Below are 19,563 nucleotides of genomic sequence, written 5' to 3' on the forward strand. Positions count from 1 at the left end.
CTGAAAAATTAAGTAAATTGCACAGAAGATTTAAAAATTTCACAAAATGTAACGTTTATTTACTGTTGTTGTAACGTTGTTATATAACGTTTATTCCTAATATTACTCACTTTTAATAGATTGACTTTTTAATCTAATGTTTTTTGGGTAAAACGTCATTCGAAACTTCGGTGAATTTCTCATTTATCATGTCTTTTCGAAAGACTTACGCAGCTTACGCATTAAGAAGTATTTTATAAATGAAAGAAACTAAAATAAGTTCGTACATCCATGTTTTCCTCTTTATAAAGTTATTTCTACAATATATTAACTTTTCACCTTAGGAGGTGATTTACAGCTTACGTTAAAGAATCTTTAGAAAAGAGTTTTTATATAACGTCTTAGATTACTTTTAATGTTAAAATAGTTCGTTTTTTTTTTTTTTGTTTACAGACTAAGGGTTTAAATTTTATTATTATATATAATTATTTTGAAGATTTAAAATTGATTGGAGAAGCCAGCATGAATTAAGTATAATTTTTACACAACTACAATACTTAGTTAAGTCGGTGTGTCTCAATTTCCTTGGATATTCTTACATTACCCCGGTCGAACAACCGCTTAAGGGCTGTAGTGGATTACCTTCAATTTGGCTTTACGACAAAACAGATCTTAGACGTAATTATTGTAACTATTTCAAAATCAAGGAGCAGTAACAATACCATACATAAAACTGTACGGTTTGTTTATTTTTTATTACAAAGGTGGCAAACAAGCCTTCGTCCCGAATTATGGTAAGCAAAGACCGTAGCCTTAACCAATGGACGTTGCGACAACAGGAGCATTGCTATTGCGTTGCCGTATCTATCCTAGGGGCTCTGGCCCCCTTACTTACGCCACAGGAACAACACTACTTAAAAGTGGTGTTATTTAGACGTGATCTTCTGTAAGGTTAAGTAACTTTCCCAGTTGGGCTGCTTCGGATTTTCAGCAGGATATTTCCTGCTCTACCCTAACTCAATTTTTTGTATATAAAATTCTCGTGTCACAATGTTAGTTATCATACTTCTCCGAAACGGCTTGACCGATTTTTATGAAATTGCGTATCATCATATATCATATCGGGTAGGTCTGCGAATGGTCCAACATCTATTTTTCATACCCTTAGACCCTAAGTTATAAGGGATGGGGGGGAGGATTAAGGGGGTTAATAACATATATGGATAAATAATGTTTGCGGGGTCAGCTAGTATTATACATATATTTGAATTTAAAATCGCTTGCATCTAATAACCTATACCACAACCAATATTTTTTCGTCACTGCCTCGCACTTGTAGTTCTAAATGAAATAAATTAGAACAAAAACTTCTTTCATGACCTAGGCGGTCTATTAGACCTAACCATTGTTAAACGACCCTCGTTGACGCGTGGTATTGTTTTAATCAATTCGTGCGTATGTTCGTATGTCACACGTGTTCGGGTGTAATATGCTTGACTTCTAATGTCTGTATTTATAAAGCTTGCGTTTTTTTTTTATGGATATGAATTTTATTGAACAGCATTTAGACTTAGCAACGTTTCTATATAAAAAACTGTTTTGATTAAGATGAGTTTAATTACGAAAACTTGTTCGAAATTTAAACAAATCCAAACCTTTTTTTTTTTCTTTTTTATTCCTTTTTTTTTTGTTACTAGTGTAAAAATTTATTATTTAATTTTAACGTATTGTCGTTTCATATATCTGCAGCGTAAAGTTCTAAACAAAGATTTTCGTTTGTATTAGAAGTACAAACGGTCGTAAGTTCAAAGGTAGCAGGCGAGCTTTGAAAGTCGTGACAAAGTTAAACTTTTGCTAATGTATAACTTTACTATACTAATATTTTATAGTAAAGATTTTTGTCTTTAAGTACCTAATCCATAAACTCTGAAAGTATTACGTCGATATCGTTATTCATTGGTAAGTTACAGTATGGAGAAATGTCTATAGATTATGTACAACGTTATAGGCTATATAATATTCCAGGCTATATTAAGTTATAGGCTATATAAAGTGTATATTTTTTTTCTTCAATTATATGTTAACCATATTTTTTGTGTTTATTCTAGGCGGTGGCTGCACATTCTCCCCCGAGTGGACGGGAAGCTGGTTCCAGTCCGGTTATCCGGGTCTAATAGGCATCAACAGCACTCACATACAGTCGAAGGGCGAGTGCTCAGAAACCGAATCGACTGACAAGTTCCTGTTGTATGACAAGTGAGTTATTTATTTATTTATTGGTTTACCAGCAGTTATTATATTTAAACATTCAACAAAAATCCTACTAATCCACCAACCATCCTCATAATCTTTTAGATAGTTTGTGAGGATGGTTGGATGTATATTAATTACTCTTTGACGCAAAAATTTCAAAAAAAAAAAAACAAATCAACAGCTTCATCCAAGTAAACATTTTTGTATGATCTTTTTACAAATTAAAATATATATATTTTTTTTGTAATAAATTAATTAGTATTCAATTATAGTTAAATTGGAACTACCTCGAATTCGGAATGTAGATTTTGTAGAGAAGAATCAGCAAGATATTCCGCGGTAACTCTTTAAAAAACTGATTTTGTTATTTTAGTAATATCAAATATTGAACTGATTGTAACTAAAATTGGTAGATAAATAGCTGGAGATCAGAAATAAGTCATTCTCGCTTTATCCCGACATACCCACGAGATCAGGTATGACGCAAGTGGAACCGCGAGGTACCTGAAGATACTTTTCAAAATCGAACAAGCCCACTTTTTCACAATCCAAACTGCGACATTTCAATGTTAACTTGTTTGTAATAAACAATTTTTTAAAGTAGAGATAGTGTTATTAATATTTTGTAGACTATAGACATTTTTTTATATAAACGTGGTCGATAAACAAGCGTACTGCTCACCTGATGGTAAGCGATCACCGTAGCCTATAGACTCCTTCAACTCTAGAAGCATCGCAAGCGTTGTTGACCCAATCCCCAATCCCCCCCAGGAGCTCTGGTCACGTTACTCATCAACAGGAACACAACATGGTTGAAAACAGTATTATTTAACTGTGATCTTCTGTAAGGTCGAGGTACTACCCCAGTCCGGCTGCTCCATATTTTGAGCAGGACATTTTCTGCTGTGCCCTATCTCAGTTAGAACATCATACAACTGGACCGACAAGAAAATGGTACATATGTATCCAATCTTCTTTTAGGAAAATGCTGGGAAACATTTTTATTTATTTTACATTTATTAAAAATGAAAGCTATTCTATGATGAATTCTATTTTTTTTTTTATTTAAGGTAATGAAAATATTCTTCAATTTAGGTTAGGTCAGGTACTTTTGAAGATATGGCGAATGCTAGCGCGCCTCATCTTTACCCACCCAGGCGGACGACTGCTCACACGTGGTGGTTTTTTAATCAGTAGGAGTCTGACATAACCCTCTGGCGCCCCCGCGCCGGAGGGTATCCATGATGGATTTTCGCCACGTGAAAAAAAGTACTTTTGAAGATATTGAAGATTTTCTAACCGACCCTTTTCCTTTGCGGCCCAGTGTATTAGATTTGGTTTCTGGGTACAGACACTAGAAAGATTTTATTTAAAAAAAAATCAAGCTTGTAGTGAGCAAAATTAGATATAACTACAAATTAGTATAAAAATGACTATAATATGATATATTTTTTACATTTCAGGACCTACGACTGCTACAGATGTATGGTTATACACAAAAAGCACAAACACGTACTGCAGTATAAAGAAAGTGAGTAATGTGTTTAACTTTTTGCACTTATACTATTTACTTATGTAGTATATAGACTTATCTTTACTTCTGAACCCAATAATATGCGTAATAATAAAAAAAATATATTAAAAGTATTTATTTATTTAGGAAAGGCTATTTAACATCAAAGTATATAAGTAGGTATTATACCGAGAACTAGGTGTGGCTGCGACTTCGTCCGCGTGGAATTTAACAAAAAGTTATTGTTCAGTTTGGAATTATCAAATAAATAAATTTCTAAAATAAAAGTAACCTATGTTACTCCTTATGACATCAGCTATCTGCCAGTGAAAGTCCGGTCCAAATCGGTTCAGCAGTTTCAGAGATTAGCCGGATTACACAGACAGACAAAAAATTGTAAAAAATGCTATTTTGGTATATGTATTTATTTATTTATCTATTCTTAATGTACACCGAAATATAGACACATATAAAGAAAGATACAATACAAGATGTACAAAGGCGATCTTATCGCTAAATAGCGATATCTTCCAGATAACCTTTGGGTACTGGACACGATACAGTAGCAGCGGTTAAAAGTGTGCATAAATTAAGGAGGAAAAATCAATAATAACTAGATAAAAACTGCGATATGATAAACTTACATAATTAAACATTTACAACATTAACACTATTAAAGAGGAAAAAAAACATATAAATAAATATTTTTGTATAGTAGTATGTACTGTGGTATATGTATATACTAAAAAGCGGTTATTTTAATATTACAAACAGACACTCCAATTTTATTTATTTGTAGAGATTAATAATGAATGTCAGTAAATCTAATAATTCGAGAGTGTTCTACGTTTAGTTGTGATATGAAAATGACATAACGATAGTTTTTCAACTCTAACGATGTACATTTACTGTGATTAAAGTGTAATTTAGTAAAAAAGTTTGTGCAGTAAATATACGCGAATAGTATAGTAATAATACGCGAAGGTCGTAACTGTACCTAATTTGATGACTACCGACTATTATAGATACATAATTCTTTTTCATATAAATATATATAAGGATAATGCTTATATAAATTATACTTATATTTTAGAAATTTATTTATTTTTTAATTCTGCGAACTGAACAATGTTTTTTTAAATTCCACTCGGACGAAGTCGCGGGCACAGGTAGTTAAAATATAGTTAAAATACTAAACTTTATGTAACATTACTGAAATAAATATTTCATGTTTCCAGCATACTGCAGTCGAAAAGATTCGTTATCGTCGATATGTGATCAGATAAGCGGCGACGCGCCTCTATACTCCATGTTCAGGAAGGAACCGAGGCCCGAGCCGCAGCCCTGTCCGTTCCACCCGGCGCCCTTCACCTTTACTTATAGCAGGTTTGTAGAAAGTGTTTAACTTATAATTAGTCCCATTTGTTGCTACCATTCTAGTGTCTTCGCCTCAACTATTTCGGTCAAGGTTCATGCCTGCTTAGTCATTTTTTCTAGGATGGATGTATGTCCTCTACTGCGCCTCGACGAGCTCGTAAAACTGTCGATTACAGGTGTTATCACGCCTGCTGTGGATAGATTAAGCTCCTACATGGAGAATGCCGACGCGTTGGCGCAATGGTTACGGCACCGGTTAGTGGCTGTTGCGCTGGCCATCGTGACTCCGATCCCTGCACACGACAAACATTTGTATTGGCCATACAGATGTTTGCCGTGGTGTGGGTGTTTGTGCGGTCCGTTTGGGTCTCCCCGCCGTGCCTCGGAGAGCACGTTAAGCCGTCGGTCCCGGTTGTTATCAAATACACCTGATAGCGATCGTTATTCATAGTAAAAAATATATCCGCCAACCCGCATTGGTGCAGCGTGGTGATGGATTAAGCTCTGATCCTTCTCCTACATGGGGAAAGAGGCCCAGCAGTGGGATATTACAGGCTGAATCGTATGGAAAAAGAGGGCTTTACCCTGTAGTGGGACATTACGGGCTTAATCAATCAATTAATCAAGCACTATGATATTACAGGGGTTCCGGAGACTGCGTCTACCCACCGTCTCGAGCAGAGGCCTGCACGGACGATTCTAGACTACTGCTGAGGTACATGGCCTGTCCCGACGTGCCTGGAACTGAGAGCAATGGTAACATAATAGTTACACTTACTGATTTTATTAGTTATCATTACATTAGTAGTTTAGTAAATCTACTTGCAGATATATTCAACTAAGGTAGGCACAGCAGGAAATTGCCTTCTCAAAATATGGACCAGCCCAACTGGGGTAGTACCTTACAGAAGATAAAAGTTAATTACTACTGTCAAATAGTATTGTGTTCCTGTGTGTAAGATAGAGAGTTCGTGGACAGGTTCGGGGGTAGGGTCACGACGCGCTTGCGATACTGCTAGTGTTGCAGGCATCAGTAGGCTACGGTTACCATCAGGTGGACCGTACCGATTGTTTGCCGACATAGTCGTATAAAAAAAAATAGCCCCAAGAATCTACCATCAGATTGAATAAATACGAAACTCCCTTCGTCACAAAACTCGTATACAACTTTGACCAATTGTTTAAAACATATTAAACGAAGTTTTTTTGCTCTGATGACTGAAATCGAACGCTTATTTAGCGATAATAACATCTGTACATTTTCTTCCTCTGCCTTTTCTACTGTATTTGTTTATATTTTAGTGTACAATAAATAAATAATTTTTCAGTGGAAGAACTAGTTTGTTTGGCGACGTGGAAAGAGGGATCCACGCGATACCTCGTTGGCCAGATCTCACAAGTGGGGAGGATCAACACCATCGCCTCCGATGAGGATACGTACAGGTAAGTGAGAAGGAATTATGGGTTACCTAGTTTTTTTTTCCATTAACATACATGTAGCTTAAGCGAAGTATTTACGTTACCGGTTCAAGACTGAAGGGAAGTTGTAGAATGGGGATCAGAGTACTGCCAGAGTTTAGCCCTCGTATACAAGCTGTAGCGCTACAGTCTAAGGTGTTAATAGACAAACAGGCATACATATTTTTTAACCAACTTCCAAAAAAGGGGGAGGTTCTCAATTCGACTGTATTTTTTTTTTTTTTATGTATGTTACATCAGAACTTTTGACCGGATGGAGCGATTTTGACAAATTTTGTTTTAATCGAAAGGTGGTGTGTGCCAATTGGTCCCATTTAAATTTATTTGAGATCTAACAATTACTTTTCGAGTTATATCTAATAATGCGTTTTTACTTGACGCATTTTTCGTCGACCTACGTTGTATTATAACGCATAACTTTCTACTGGATGTACCGATTTTGATAATTCTTTTTTTTGTTGGAAAGGGGATATCCCTAGTTTGGTACCATGATAAGGAAACCAGGATCTGATGATGGGATCCCAGAGAAATTGAGGGAAACTCTTGAAAATTCGCAATAACTTTTTACTGGGTATACCGATTTTGATAATTTTTAATTTAATCGAGAGCTGATGTTTATCATGTGGTCACATATAAATTTTATCGAGATCTGATAACTACTTTTTGAGTAATCTTTGATAACGCTTAGTTACTTGACTATTTTTTCGTCGATCTACGTTGTATTACTCTTCGATGTAATTGAAGTCGGTTTTTTTTCGTTTGCGAGCAAACACAATTATTTACATAATAGTTCCATTTGATTTTTATCTGAGAGATTACTCTGCTCCCATTTTTTAGTGGTAGTGGAAGATTATATTACTTAGGAAGGGTAGTATAGCATCACCTAGAGTCCTAGATGCTAACAAATATATCTTACCCGGAAGAAGAAATGTGATGATAAGTTTTGGAATACAGTATAATGTTATGTTTTTATTGTTTTTAAGTGATGTTTCGTTGAAATTTTATATGTAACTAGCTGACCCGGCAATCGTTGTCTTGCCGCTAAACGCTATTAAAAATAGGGGTTGATGGTAGAGGGTTGAAAATTTAGGGTTGTATGTATTTTTTAATGTTGTATCATAAAAAAATAGAAATTAAAAATTTTGTCTAAAAAATAAAAAAAAATTTAGGGGTGGACTACCCCTAACATTTAGGGGGATGAAAAATAGATGTTGGCCGATTCTCATAGATACCGGATAAGCACAAAAAATTTCATTAAAATCGGTAAAGCCGTTTCGGAGGAGTATGGCAACGAAAACTGTGACACGAGAATTTTATATATTAGATTAATGTTATTCCAGATGCTTCATCTACAAGGGTCAACATGGTGATAAAAGCGCCTCCTACATCATCGCCCAGTCCGGTGACGCCACTTGTAATGGCCTTTCCTCCCCTTCAGACGGGAGCCGGACTATGAAACTGACCACAAGTGAGTCTTATTTTTTCTTTGATAGACATTCGTTTGGAGAAACTACTAACGGGTAGAAAATTTGAATTAAAAATGAAAAAAAAATCGGTAGAAAATTTCTCCGACTATAATTTTTAGAGTTTACTATTTAGATTTTTGGAGTTTACTCTACTGATATAAGAAGCACGGTATGTAAAAATATGGAGAGTGAAATCGTGTGACATAATGCTCAGCAGTGACGCTGAGAGTGAAGCTTTACAGCGATTTTAGCTATTTATGTAAGATATAGGCATAAAGGTATAACAGCATTTACATAACAGCAATTTATATTTTGATTTTAGAGTTTTAATTATTATAATACTAGCTTTTACCTGCGGCTTCGCTTGCATTGATTTATTTTATTTTATTAAAAAGTATCCTATGTAACTTCTGATACCTCCAAGAATATGTGTACAAGGTTTTATGGTGATGGTTAAGCAGTTTTCTCGTGAAAGCGTAAATAAACTTAAATTCACATTTAAAATATTATATTAGGGATTGCAGATGTCATGTATATTCATTTGATTCGTGTGATAGAACTTTTAAAAATTAGATATCAAGTTATATCGTTTCTAAGGAGTAAACTGTTTAACTGAGGTAGGGCACAGCAGGAATTTCCTGCTCAAAATATGGAGCAGCCCGACTGGGGTAGTACCTCGACCTTACAGAAGATCACAGCTAAATAATACTGCTTTCAAGCAGTATTGTGTTCCTGTTGGTGAGTAAGGTGACCAGAGCTCCTGGGGGGATTGGATCGGTAACGCGCTTGCGATGCTTCTGGTGTTGCAGGCGTCTATAAGCTACGGCAATCGCTTACCATCAGGTGAGCCGTACGCTTGTTTGCCGAACTAGTTACATAAAAATGCATGTTTTAAGTTATATCTAGAATAAAAATGATAATCTAAGGGAATTCAAATCACTGAAGGGTAAATTAACTGATAAACAATTATTATGATTCAAAACTTTTTTATTTTAAAGCTGAAAAGTTTATTGGAGTTTGGGCGACCCTGCCACGAATATTGATAGTACTAGTCTATGATGACAACTAAGACGACGTGTTGAAAAGAGTTCACTTCATTGGCTTAGTCCGTCTATTGCAGACGATTTAGACAGTCTCAGACAGCCACTAACACTGACTGTCGCCTAGGTCACTCTTCAGGAAAACGCAGAGCTGCCTAAGCTCTGCGCCACCCTCTTGACCTCACTGGCTAGGCCCTCAGGAACGACGAGTCGATACGTGTGGAGCCAGTTCGGCTGCAGTAGTCGAGTCGGAGAGAGTTAACTTACTCCCGAAATAAAGAAATATATATAAATATTTAGAAATGTCCGCCTCGAACGGGAATCGAAATCGCGAGTTTAGGCCTCTGAACACATTTTAATTTTGCCTTTTAACATTTTAGGTGACGATGAACACAATCGCTGTCACTTCCCGAGCTGGATAGTCGATCACCACAAATGGTTCAGCCTCGATCACGTACACCAGTATCATTTTACAACAAAGAACGCCACGCTAAAGGTCTGTATTATTATTTAATTTTCTTCTTCGGCATCAGCGTCTTCGGTGCGACAAAGCCAGCCCTGCGGTCACCAACCCGCCTGCCCAGCGTGGTGACTATGGGCAACACACATGAGTTCACGCCATTTTTGGCGCGAACTTGTGGAGGCCTATGTCCAGTAGTGAACTGCGAAACGCTGATGTGTGTGTGTGTGTGTTATTTAATTTTAATATCGTTGGACATAAGAAGTATCCTACTCAAAATCTGAAGCAGTCCGACTGGGGTAGTACCTCGACCTTACAGAAGACCACAGCTAAATAATACTGTTTTGAAGAAGTGTTGTGTTCCTGTGGCGAGTAAGGTTACGAGGGGCCTATAGGCTACGGTGATACGTACCATCAGGCGGACTGTACACTTGTTTGCCGACCAAGTCTTAAATGAATATTTTTTTGAAGTATTCTTTACATACGCTTGACTTGAGAAGTAAATTGGTGAATGCGTGACGAGAGCATTACGAAATGCGTGATCGGGTGAGGCGAACGGAAGTTGAAAACGAGAGAGCTTTGTAAATTTTACATCAGTCGTATGGTCTAAAGCACACTCGGTTTTTTTTTCAGTGTTGATTGTAATTTGAAGTAAGACTATTTGGGAAGACATTCCCAGACCACTAGAAGTAACATCATTAGTTTAAAATGTAAAATTAATAAAAATTATAACATATTTATTTCAGGTGATGAACACGGACGGTACGTTCGAAGAGAAAAGACTTGTTTGTCACTCAATACTGGAACAAAAGGATAAGAAACACATAACGCTGGTAGCGCACGTCACTAGAGGATGGTGAGTAGCTTTAAATTAATACATTGATTTCATATATAAGCTGGTTGGACGCGTAACTTCACCCGATGGAAATTATTTCGTCCTACCCTCGTAATATGTTGCAGTTCGTATTATCTTTGTGTGTTGTATATGTTATTTCAATCAAATGTACATATATCTATATATTAATACGTGGAGCAAAAAATTTGTACCCCATTTTTACGAAATTTTCGTGGACGGAGGATTATGCAATTTTGCACACTTATAATTTATATAGAGAAGGAGTGCAGAATGCTAATATTTTTTTTAACTACGCATAAAAAATACAATAAATCAAGAAGAAAAAAAACATACACACTACCATGTTTTGACACACATTATTTATTACTAGCTGATCCAACAGACGTTATCTGGTCTTGTATATCCGTAAATATTTAAATTGACAAAAAATTTAAATTAATTCTATTTATAATATTATAATTACAATTTAAATACTAAGCGTTCCGTCCCAACAATGATTGTGTGAAGGCTGCCTGACCAATTATAGCTCTCCGCTAAATTGCCTTTAAAAAAATCAAAAGTCAATCTGTCTTATGTTTCATCAAGTTTATCCCTTATAATTCCAAGTGTAAAGTTGACTCTCTTTTTGTTCACGTCGCCAGACGTGGGTTCAATCCCCGCTCATGACATTTTTGTCTCGGTCATACAGATGTTCGTCGTGCTCTGGGCGTTTGTGCTTGTGTATTATATTTTCGGACCCACGACAAATCCTAATCGTAAATCCTAGTCGAGGAGGCCTTCTGGAGAAATCCTTGTGGTCATAGGCCTCCTTTCCACATAGGAAGTGGCCTATGCCCAGTACTGGGATGTTACAGCCTAAATCGTAATTATTTATTTGCAGTATGTCAGGGCACGTTTGCTTGAAGTTCTGGAGGCGCGAAGGTGGTATCCTGGAACTGCAGCAGGGCGGGGAACTGTGGGAAAGGCCCCAGGATGCGTGCGCACAGAGCGGGGAACTGCCCTACGTCACGCTCACCAGTGAGTACCTCAGGGCGGGCGGAACCGATCCTCTGTAGCGTATGTGATAGAAGCTGTAGCTGTAGTTGTAGTTGTTAAGGGGCCAACCGTAAATAACGACACACGTTAAGGGGGGTAAATAAGTGTAACAAGGGGTGAGGGAGCGCAATTTTGTGACATCACATTTCAAAACATGATATTTAAACTGCGTTCCGGCGAATTGACACTCGCTCTACTAATTTCTAAATTACAGAGCTGTTTAATTGTAATTTATATTATTGAAAAAAAATATATATTTATATGACTCCTCAACATCGAAATCTTGGGGCTTTCTGAAACCGCTGATTTCTTCAAAGAAGCAAATAGACGAAAATCAAAAATTTTACTTGATCATGAATAAATTTATTCATGATTTTGTACCAATAAATATACAACGTTAGCCATAAGTCCGTCCATTGTACTTCACAATCTGTAAATGTTTTTTTTAAATGTGTTTATTGCTTAAAATGTAGTTGTGATGTACAATAAAGTATAAATAAATAAATAAATAAATAAACGTTGCACGGATAAATTTACCGTGTAGTACTCAATGCCCTTACTATACATAATTGACAAGCTGCTAGCGCATAGGCGGTGGACTCAACACAATAATCCCAGAATTTTTGATGAATTTTCTATTCTGAGAATACGACAGAAAAATTCAAACAAAATGTTATATTTCGTTCCGTACGTAACGTACTTAGTTTAGGGGGCAATTGTTACCGCTATGAAGCTGACTCCTGCGTCAAAAAATCATCTTCTAAATATAATCTCCCATTGCTAGCAGAATCAACTGATACTATGCATAGGCTGAGTTTCTTGGTAAATGTGTTCCTAAATTTACTAAATAATATTGATTTTAATAAGGGCCCAGGTAGCGACAAAATCCAACCTATATTTATAAGAAACTGCGCTTCTCACCTAGCTTAAGCCATTGAATATTGTCATTGATCTCTCAATAAAGGTTTTTAGTACTTTTCTAAGTTTCTGGTAAGAAGCTTTAGTTGTACCCAGACGTGAGAGTGGTTCCTGTGGTCGGATTAAAAGTTATCGGTTCATCTCTAAATTTAACTTATTTTCTAAAAATTTTAAAATTTAATATATAAATCCATAAGTCCGTTAATTCCCGTTTCGATCCCGATTTGTTTTCATAATTTATATTTTATATAATAATATTATTACAAATTTCGCCATGATGAAATGTCTTTTCATCTTAAGATGATATAAATGTGTATGAATTGTATGTATTTATATATTTATATATATATATATATATATATGTGTGTGTGTGTGTGTGTGTGTGTGTATGTATATATGTGTAATTTTATATTCTATTGTAATTTATTCGAATTTCCATAGCAATTATTTGTATCCTTCAGCCGCTTTTCTATGCCCTGTCCTATACCCAAAGGTTTTCTGGAAGAAATCGCTATCTTAGCGATAAGACGCCTTTGTACAACTTCCTCTAATTGTAATATTTTGTTTGTATCTTTTAATACTGCGCAATAGAGAATATTATTATCAGACTGGAAATATTATCATTATTATTATTAATATAATGTTATATTCATATTACAGCGACGTCCCTGACCCCGCAGCCGTGTCCCCTGGCCGGGCGCTACAGCGTGCAGACGCGTGCCCGGCGCCGCCGGGATGGTGAGTAACACTCTAATCACTATAAAACTACGTATAACTGCGAATCTTTCTTTTAAGTCATCCTGAATAAAATCTTTAACTATCTAAATATCAAGTTTCATCAAAATAGATTAAATACATAGTTTTTAAATTAGTAATCACTACACACTTAACAACCTCCGCTAAGATTTTCTCATGTCTGGGGACTGAAACTTGTGTCCGTCCGTTCGGGGACATAAAGAGACACACGTAGGCATACCATAGCCAAAATTATAAGTGAAAAGAAAAGTAGAAAATTACAGTGCATTACTAATCAACTTTAAAATAGTCACAGCGCTGTATGTCGCGCTAGCGGTCGCGGGTTCAATCCACAACATATTCGTCGCTATATCTGTCATTCTCTTTATAATACATATTTCTATCGATGTACCTACCGATCTGGTGAGCTAGTTGCATATAAAAATAATAAAACCAACACTAGGTTAGAGTGGTGTGTGCCAGTGCGGCGCTAAACAATATAGTTCATTATCATACGTACGCTACTATTAAAGACATGAGCTAGCAGTAAGGTGTCAATAAGTGCCTCACCCGCACGCCACCCCCAGACGAGCCGGCGGGCGGCGAGGCGTGCGCCAGCGCCGCGCCCGACAGCGCCAGCGTGGGCTGCGAGCGCAGCGGGGACACCATCGAGCTCAAGTCCGCCTGCTCCTCCACCGGTGAGCCAGTCTTTTGAACCACTTGCAAGCTCTCTCCTTCTATTGTTCATTAGTCACACTCTCCTTATATCTATAAGTCACACTCTCCTTCTATTGATAAATCACACTCTCCTTCTATTGATAAGCCAAACTCTCCTTCTATTGATAAGCCACACTCTCCTTCTATTGATAAGCCACACTCTCCTTCTATTGATAAGCCACACTCTCCTTCTACTAATAAGTCACACTCTCCTTCTACTAATAAGTCACACTCTCCTTATACTAATAAGTCACACTCTTCTTCTACTAATAAGTCACACTCTCCTTCCACCAATAATTCTTACTCTTCACCTGACAGGTATAGGTGTTACAGTCCATACATGTATGGGTCAAACTCTCTATCGATTTATAGGTATCACACTCCATCCACATATAGATATTACTCTTCTCCCGCCAATAGTTCTTAATCTCCATCCTCTCATTTATGTATTATTCTCCATCCGATAGTAAGTATTACTCTCCTTCGGTCATTAAATCTTACTCTCCTTTCAACCAGTAAGTCTTACTATCCTTCAACCAGTGAAATCTCAATCAATATTAAAAAATCTCATAATTCACACAGGCTTAGCACATTTAAAACGTCCTTTTCACATTAATTTTAAACTAATATTTATAAAAAATTATAATTGTGTTTGCTCGCAAACGCAGCATTTATTATAATAATCGTCACACGTCAATCAGTTAAACGCTGTATGCCGATAGACCGACCAACTTAAAATTTAATAATTAATTTAATTAATTTAATTTAATTTAATTTTTTAACTTATCACTATAATTAACTAATTAAGGCAAATAAAATTTTAATTTTTCAATGACGATTCAAAAGTGCTTTCGAAGCCTGTTTAAATAAGATAATAGTGGATTTGGTTGATTTGATTAAATTTCTGCCTTAGCAATAAGCTTTGTACATATCTCTTACACTCAATGTTGTTAGGTTTTTTGATATACAGTGTAGGGTAATTTTTGTTGTTGTTTGATTACTTACTAAGAATAAGGACATATAATTGCAGCGTATACGTGCTACGGCAGTTGGCGTGAAGGGCCCCGGGGATTTGTTGTGGCGGCCCCTAGGGCAAGGGCCTCGGACGCGCCTAGAACGCTCTGCTTCGTGTATACTGTCAGAAACGGTAAGTATCGACCGGACTTTGTTAAACTGTTTTTGTTTAATATGTAAGATTTTATTTTTGTGTTACCCATACATTAGGAATTCTAAACATTTTTGAATATCATATCAAAAAGTGACCGCTCCAGCGGGGATCGAACCCGCGTCTCCGACTGACCGTGTCAGCGCTCTAGCCAATTAAGCTGTTAAACTGTTTTTGTTTTTGGTATTGAAATGATCAAATGCAAGGAGTAGTATATCTTGCTAATTAAATGATATGAAATGAAAACATTTTTTTCGCCTTAGGGTCTAATCTACACAAAAGAAAAATCACAGAATCATTGTAGCGAAATCTAACTATTTCAAAATTGGAATATTTCAACATGTGATGAAATACATGATTAATTTAGGTAATATACTCAGTGTTCTGCAATAATCTTAATGACAATATTAATTATTTGGAAAATCTCGACGACTCTTGTACCACAACCTTACAGAAGATCAAAGCTAAATAACACTGCTCGATTAGTGTTGAGTTCGTATGTTGAGTTAGGTAAATGGGCTCCTTTTGCAACGCGTGTGCAGGTGTGTATTGGCCACACAGGTGTTTGCCATGGTCTGGGTGTTTGTGCAGTCCTTGTGGGTCTCCCCACCGTGCCTCGGTGAGCACGTTAAGCCGTCGGTCCCGGTTGTTATCATGTACACCTGATAGCGATCGTTACTCGTAGTAGGGAATATATCCGCCAACCCGCATTGGAGCAGCGTGGTGGATTAAGCTCTGACCCTTCTCCTACATGGGGGAAGAGGCCTATGCCCAGTAGTGGGATATTACAGGCTGAAGCGTAGCGTAGCGCGCAGGTGTGTATGAGTTTCGGTAACCGCTTACCAAGTACCAACAGCTGGGCCGTACGCTTGTTTGCCACCTTGTTTGTCTATTAACTAAATGAACCATTAAATACATACACATACGGCGAGGCGTATCTATAATAACGCCCCGGAATGATGTTTTTAATACAGTTGCTCAAAATGTGGCGTATTGCAGGGACGTATAGCGTTCAGGATGTGGGCTATTACATACTCGTGCTTTTTTTTACCTTTCCCGAACTCGTGCGTTCTCTTTCCCAACTGTCAGAATAATGTCTATTAAAAAGAAAAACCAACCACGAAGTTTTTACTAAAAAAATTCATAGAGGTTTTTATGATTCATGCAAATACGTATATTTCTAAAAAGAAGCTACTAATTTGTTTCATTATCAGATTTAATGATTTGATTGAATGAGTTTGGTTAGATTTCATTTCATTTCATCTCATCTCATTAAATTTCATTTTCATTTCATATCAATAAAAAACTTCTACTGAAAACTTGGCTGTATGGGCATAGTTCCCTTTGCCTACCAGAATGGGTGAAGAAAAATAAACTCTGCTTATATTCTACGGTTGGCGCCATTTTGATTTTATTGTGTTTTTATTATTTTATTAAATTGCTTCATTTTTTCGCAACTGTATTAAAAATAGTCGTTCAGTACACGTGCGGAACCGTCATTGCAACTTGTTCCGACTGTCAACATCAGACATTTGTCGGAACTCTTTGCAATGACAGCCTTTCCACACTTGTAATGATATATACTATTTCGTTATGATGTCTCACAGAGACGGGCGGCGGGGTGTCCGTGTTCCTGAGCGCCGGCCGCGCCTGCGACCGCGGCGGGGCCCAGCGACGCGACCGTGCCTACAACCTGACTAGCAACGGTGGGTGCACGTTTGATTCTCGCGTTTACTCCTTAGGTTAACAATGTATATTGTTAGAGTTTACTCCCTAAGAACCGATTTTGGAGTTAACTCCCTAGGAAAAAGTTTTGGAGATTAGGGCACAGCTGGAATTTCCTGCTCAAAATATGGAGCGGCCCGACTGGGGTAGTACCTCGACCTTACAGAAGATCACAGCAAAATAATACTGCTTTCAAGCAGTATTGTGTTCCTGTTGGTGAGTAAGGTGACCAGAGCTCCTGGGGGGATTGGGTCGGCAACGCGCTTGCGATGCTTCTGGTGTTGCAGGCGTCTATAAGCTACGGTAATATCTTACCATCAGGTGAGCCGTACGCTTGTTTGCCGACCTTGTGACATAAAAAAAAGAAAAGGTTTTGGAGTTTACTATAACTCGCGTCATATAAAAAGAACACTGAAAGAACTGGAGGGGGTGCGTTTGCGCATGGGTATACTCGCGCACGAAAGTACTACTGTTTTATTTTTCATTTAGGCTTTCACTCGCGGCTTCGTATAATGGTTATTGGTAGGTACATTAAAAAATACTAGAAATACCAGTGCGAATAATTCGTGATAGATACGCCCGCCCCCTACCTCATACCACCAAATAGACCGATAAATCGCCCCTGCGCAGCTTCAAGGCCAGCGTTCCTTTTACATGACGCGAACTATACCTTAGAAACGATGTTTAAGTCGACTTCTTAAGAAACGATATTGAAGGTAACAATATTGTTCGCAGGTACATGTGAGCAGAGCAGCCAATACAACAGCGCTGCTACCCGCTCCGTCCAGTACTACAGCTGGCTACCGCTGGTCGCGCTACTGCTGGCTACCCGGTGATACGTACTGTAAGACCGCCTTACTGTCACTCGAAAAATATCCTTACATACCTTCTGTCCCGAAAAATTTTACCCTAAAACCTTTTACCCGATTAGTTTTCACATATTTTCACAAAAAAAAAATTGACTTGGACGAGATTTTTTGTCAAAAAATCTAATTTTGTAATGTAGTTTTTTTTTTTTCATTTCACTGTATTATTTCGTTAATGTGTATTCACTGTAATCGGTTGTGTATTTTTTAAGTGACGATTTGACCGCCTTCAAACGATTTTGTGACATGTTTAATTTGATGAAAATGTTTAATTTAATATGTAATAATTGGTCTTGCTAGCTGTATACAAAATATCAGTCAAATAGAAGCAAAAAGCACTAGCTTAAGTTCAGCTTGTAAACCCATCTTATGATATTTAGTATATTAGTTAGTATAGTTTCTGTGAATCTGAAAATTGTAATTTATTAGCAGTAGAAGTGAAACAGTCTCTGAGGCCTGTTAGCTCCTGCTGATATAACCTATCAGTAACTTATGTGTCAGATAAATTTTATCAACAATTGGTGAAATAGTCTCTCGTAATATTATTCAATGTTAAATTTTTCCTTTTGAAGGCGGAAAACATTAATGATGTAGTAAAGATGTGATTAAGTTGAATTGAAAAAATTGCTTGAAAAAAATGTGTTTTTTCCCTTTTAATTGTCAAAAAATCGTATTATGTTAAGCAGCTAATTATTTCCCTGATAAGTAATATTCATTGTTTTTTTTTAAATTGTGAATTGTAACCGTTTTTCCAAAAATAATATAATGACCATACTATAATCAAATATACTTTTTATTTCTCGTTTTTGTATCTAGCAACATTAAATTTACGATTAAGAAGGTTAGATCATGGAGGTATATTTTGACCGTTTGTAAGAACTATAATATAATAGAAAGGAAAATGAAAATAAAAAAAAAACCTTTAAGTTTAGTCAAGCTATTAACACTGTTCAATATGTATTGTACATTTTTAAGTATACCTAGGAGAAATAGTATATTTTTTTTCGTGTCACGTAGCACCTACGTTGAGAAATTTCGTTCGAATTTCGATGTTAAATGTTTACCAGAAAATTTATAATTTTTAATACTTTTCTTAACTTAAAAGAAAAATATATAAATACTTTTTATGAGTAAACTCTTTCAATAATATGGTGTTAAATTAATCTAAGCATTACGAGCAATTACTTTAGCATTTGCAAGAGAAAAAAAGAAGAAAAAATTATGTTTTTTAATACCAACTTGAATAAAAAATAATCATTACCATCAACCTAATACCCAAACAATATATCTTCATGATTTAACGTCGAAACAAATATTATTTTAAAGTCAACATAGAAAATGAAAAGTGTATTTGAAGTTTGCCAAAAGACGGTTACAATTGTTCTGATAAGTTGTATGTATGTAATTATAGTCCTAACCGCAAAAGTAACAGCTATATTTGCGTGGACAATGCCCTTCGAATATATATATATATATTTATACATATGTATAATCTTTTAGGTTAGTCGGGAACTAAACAGAGTTGAAAATGAAACGAAGAAACGTGATCATAATGTAAATAAATATAAGATGGTATAAAAAAATATTCATTTTAACGTTACTTATGTATTTTTTGAACTTAGGCATTACTCGTCCCCCTCGAAAAAATGGTGTCGTACCGTTTTTTGTAAATTTTTGGGACTTATTTATGATGTATTTATAGTTAAAAAAAACGCTTTTCGAGTATACATTTGTACGTTACGCTATAAATGTAAGTCTAAATTATTAACTAGATAGACTAAAGTGTAGGAGAATTATTGTGCTCAGCGGTGTATGGTTTTAACGTCCAGTGTTTATTTATTATTTGCACGATTTTTTAGCGTTTTGTGTGAACTGGTTGTTGTATTAAAAACGATTATTACATTAATCTCAGTAAAATGTTTAATTACGGGATAAATTAATTGTTTTTGCTAGTTCACACGGTTATTTTCCAGTGATTA

At 36.3% G+C, this 19,563-nt stretch overlaps 1 protein-coding gene across 1 annotated transcript; it reads left to right on the top strand.

The window, feature by feature from the left end:
• The first annotated feature begins 2,026 nt into the window (after positions 1-2,026).
• Positions 2,027-17,694, top strand: LOC123668102. Its single transcript, XM_045601896.1, has 14 exons — positions 2,027-2,235; positions 3,696-3,763; positions 4,984-5,131; positions 5,766-5,878; positions 6,451-6,565; positions 7,942-8,069; positions 9,488-9,603; positions 10,314-10,423; positions 11,304-11,440; positions 13,037-13,114; positions 13,699-13,809; positions 14,859-14,975; positions 16,601-16,699; positions 17,454-17,694. Exons 1-14 carry the CDS (start codon positions 2,057-2,059, stop codon positions 17,552-17,554), a joined length of 1,620 nt encoding a protein of 539 aa, XP_045457852.1. The 5' UTR covers positions 2,027-2,056; the 3' UTR covers positions 17,555-17,694.
• The last annotated feature ends 1,869 nt before the right edge of the window (positions 17,695-19,563 follow it).

Source organism: Melitaea cinxia, chromosome 30 (genome assembly GCF_905220565.1).
Source record: "Melitaea cinxia chromosome 30, ilMelCinx1.1, whole genome shotgun sequence".
NCBI lineage: Eukaryota > Metazoa > Arthropoda > Insecta > Lepidoptera > Nymphalidae > Melitaea > Melitaea cinxia.